The following is a 4,187-nucleotide window of genomic DNA, read 5'->3' as shown; positions in this document are numbered from 1 at the left end:
CATTTTTGTGGTGTAGCATTTATTTTTTGTCCTCACAGATTTCCCCTCAGACGTAACACACATCAGCACACACGTGACACATGCAACACGTCACACACATTAGCACCAGCACTTACCATTAGCTCATGAGTCAATCAGTACTGTGAATTTGATCCAACCGTGTGGCACGAGATCAGACTCTGAGGGCAAAATTAATCATTTCATTTTTAATTGCCCCACACTTTGCCGTGCTGGCACCAACTGCCTCAGTTGGTTGTTAATGATGCAAGCTCCTTGGTGACCAATTAAATCTTTCCTTTTTCCTTTTCTTCTTTTTTTCCAACTGTAATTTAATTGGCTAGTGACCTGGTGAAAGGTTCTCGTCCCGATGGACGTGTGTGTTCTGTGAGGAGTCTCTGCGCTCTGGACCAATTTACGGTGTTGTTGACACAATACTGAAAAACAATAGCAGTGACCAACCAGCGTAGCTGTGAACTTGTTAATCTGGTCATCTCCTAGCACAAACAGGACACAGGAATCACCTGGGTGTAGTTAGAATACACACAGTCTTGTTGTGTGTGCTGAGTAGATGTCAAATACCTGGGCTTAATGAGAACACAAAGTAACAGAACTCCTTGGGCTTCCATGTCTTCTGACCCACACTAATCCTTTACATCTTACTCTATCTTCACCTATCTCTTTTTCTGTACTTCTGTATAGGATTATCTTGCTCGTTTTCAGCATTAATGTTGAAGAGATTTCCATACTGTGTGTTCAGTTTTATCAAACATACCTGTCTATCTACCGTACTGAGATAATAAGACATGTGATTTAGCTGAGTGCAAGTAATTAGACCTTATCTCATTAGAGACTGTAAACTGGCATGTACAGAAGATTTTCTTGAAGCTTGGAGAAACCTTTAGCTGCGGATAATGTTATGTTCCTTTACGGTTCATGTCAAAATCTGGTGACCCTAGACATTATGTGAGATTCTCAACAAGTGTATTGCATTCATGTATTGATGTCTGCTACAAAGGTGGTGTCAGTAAATAAATCAGCTGTGACAGACACCACAAATGGTCTGCCATGCAATGCTATTGACTGCCTGAATCATGTTGCTGCAACTGGGCCAAACTGTATTGGAAATCAGTTGTAAAAGTGACTGAGTGGTTATTTGTCACAAGGAAAGGCTACATAGCTCCTGGAGTGAACAACATTCAACAGTGTATATCTGTATACTGAGCACATCATTGTGTGTGGTGGAACCAACTCCACATCATTGTGTTCACATCCTCACACCAAGAGCACCTCCACATGTGCTGCAAGATACATGCATTTCTATATATAGACAAGAGCTACAATTAAGCAAGCTACAATTAAGTCCACACTGACATTAAATTCAACACTGGCATTTAAAAGTTTGCCATCTCTATTCAGAGAAATACTCCTCACCAAAATTGGTGTGAAGCAAGAGGGACAGAAAACCCATCATAACGGGAGCTAAGGACTGATGGTTGAACTCCCTGATTTGAATTAGAAGCGGTGTTTGTTAATGGTGTTTACTTCATTGAGGATGAGTATGAGGAAGAGGACAGGCTAGAGGAGGAGGACAGTGTTCAAGAATTAGAGGTGAGCATTTATTAGAACACAAAGATTCATTAAACTTTAGTTAAGTATTTTATTGGAATTAAATTTGTCTCGTGATCTGACACTGTATTTAAAATGGAATGAAACACATCTGATCTGCTTTTTGTAGCAAATTAATGAAAATCATATCATGAAACATTTACCAGAGCATTTCTGAAACTTAAAAAAATAGTGATAATAGACAAGTCTGTGTTCTGACCTTTTGACCAAAATCTAAAAAAAACAAACAAAAACAAAACAGGTCAACTTTGTCTAAAAAAAGAGTATTTTTCACATGGTTCATGCTTACACCTTGCATCTATTGACGTATTCTTTTTACCATTCAGTTTATAAACCAACATACTGGATAGACCAACATACTGCAATACAATATGGTACAAAATAGTTTTACAAACGTGATACATCAGGTCCAAAAGTAAAACCTGAACCTGGATTGGTAAAAATGTCAATGAATAAAACACATTACATGTATCATTGATCTAAAGCTGACGTAAGCTCAATTCAAATTCTGTGTTCAGAAAAAGAATGTATGTCCACATATTCCATTTAGTTTAACAGTAGATCTGATCACAATGACAATAGAACACAATGACGCATGTTAACATCACATGTGAAAGCAAGGACCAGATCAGATCTTTCAGCATCCAGACATTGATATTCACATTCAGATGTATGTCAATGAAACCGCTGAATAGGACTAGGAGCAGTAGGGTGAGATGAGTCAGAGTGAGATGAGTCAGAGTGAGATGTCTGTTACACACACATATCATACAGCTCTTCAGAATCATGGAGAATGACTGTACATTATCCCTTATATATCAAACAGTTTTGACAATATGAAAATATGCAAACTCAAAAGTCAGTTCTGTGTAGGCCACATATAGTGTCACTTTTTCACAGATGAAATTTGTACCACAAACACCTTATTGGCCTGAACCTTGAACATTCTCACTATTGTGTGCCTTATTTCCTTAGTCCTCACCCCGTAGATGATGGGATTAACAGTGGCGGGGAAGATGATGTAGAGCAAACCCAGAAAGGTGTTAACGTCCACGGGTATGGGGCTGTGCAGGTTGTGGGAGAGGAACGTCACACTACCCACCAGATAAAAGCTCATCATCACCATCAGGTGGGTACCACAGGTGTGAAAGGCTTTCCACCTGTCCTCCCCGACAGCCGCCCTTAGAACAACGTGCAAGATGCTGACGTAGGAGAAGAATATGAGCGATATATCGAAACCAACGAAACACACAATAACAGCCACCCCCATGGCGTTGTTCTTGTCTGTGTTGTTGCACGCCAGGCTAACGAGGGCCATATGGTCGCAGTAGCAGTGGCTGATGATGTTCGAGCCGCAAAACGACAGGGGCACCACCAGGCCAACTAGCGTTAGCATGATGGCCCCACTGCGGACGAGGGTGAAGATGAGCAGTTTTGCGAACAGGGCATTGTTGACGATCTCCGCGTAGCGCAGCGGGTGGCAGATGGCCACGTAGCGGTCCAGCGCCATGGCCAGGAGGATGGTGGACTCCACAGACGAGAAGAAGTGCGTGATGAACATCTGCGTCAGGCACCCGGCCAGTGTGATCTCGCTCAGGTCGAACAAGAGGCCCAGCAGCATCTTAGGGATGATCGCCGTGGGATTCATGATGTCGACCACGGCCAGCGTGGATACCAGGATGTACATGGGGCTGTGGAGACTCTTAGTGTTGTGAATGATGTAGAGAAGGAGGGAGTTCCCCACCAGGACAAGCAAGTAACTCAGGAGCAAGGGCACTGAGTACCAGGGCCTATGCTTGTAGGTCTCTGGGAAACCAATGAAAACGAACATGGTGTGTGAAGCATTGGCTCCTTGGGCTTCCTCGATCATGGCACATGAACACAATAACAGCCGAAGGTCCTATAAGGTTTCACAATAACATGCACTGATATCAAACTGATATCACCATTCAAGGAAAGACATGATATTCAATTACAGCAAGCAAACCAATACACTGTGAAATATTCCATCAGTCGTGGAGCAGACCATTTGATTTAAAATTCAGACATTACGATTGAAACAGTTATAATAATAATAATAATAATAATACATCACATTTATATAGCGCTTTTCAAATTTCTCAAAGACACTAAATGAAGACTGGTTATACTGTACCTAGCAGTGAGCTTCTGTTTCTTTGACCTCTCTCTTGTGGTCACTTGTCCAATGACCACTGGCCAGTGTGGAGGATTCTGCATCTATTTATACAGAGTAGGGGTCTCTCCCTATGGACCACTTATAGGTACTTTGCTGTATGTTTCCCCCTTTATGTCCCATTGACATCACTTGACCTCCAGGGACCTTGTTAACAATTACGCATTAGTGTAAAACTTGGCGTTTAGTGCAAAATCTTTGGAAATCTTTTGCATCATATAGAATATTCTGTAAATTTCAATATTTTGTCATATTTCCTGATCAATTCCTTCGAAAGTCACATATGCATTAAGCTCATTGTTCATGTTTCAACACCAGCTAATTTAACTGTGCCTGTTTACAAATACAACTTATAATTGACTAGCCT

At 41.3% G+C, this 4,187-nt stretch overlaps 1 protein-coding gene across 1 annotated transcript; it reads right to left on the bottom strand.

Moving 5' to 3' along the window:
- Window positions 1-1,203: 1,203 nt before the first annotated feature.
- or55e1 (odorant receptor, family 55, subfamily E, member 1) lies at window positions 1,204-3,496 on the bottom strand. The gene has a single exon (XM_012816651.2). It carries the CDS (start codon window positions 3,494-3,496, stop codon window positions 2,513-2,515), a length of 984 nt encoding a protein of 327 aa, XP_012672105.2. The 3' UTR covers window positions 1,204-2,512.
- Between the last annotated feature and the right edge of the window lie 691 nt (window positions 3,497-4,187).

The sequence above is a fragment of the Clupea harengus genome, chromosome 9, assembly GCF_900700415.2.
Source record: "Clupea harengus chromosome 9, Ch_v2.0.2, whole genome shotgun sequence".
Taxonomy (NCBI): domain Eukaryota; kingdom Metazoa; phylum Chordata; class Actinopteri; order Clupeiformes; family Clupeidae; genus Clupea; species Clupea harengus.
This window is presented reverse-complemented; position numbering and strand designations above follow the sequence as displayed.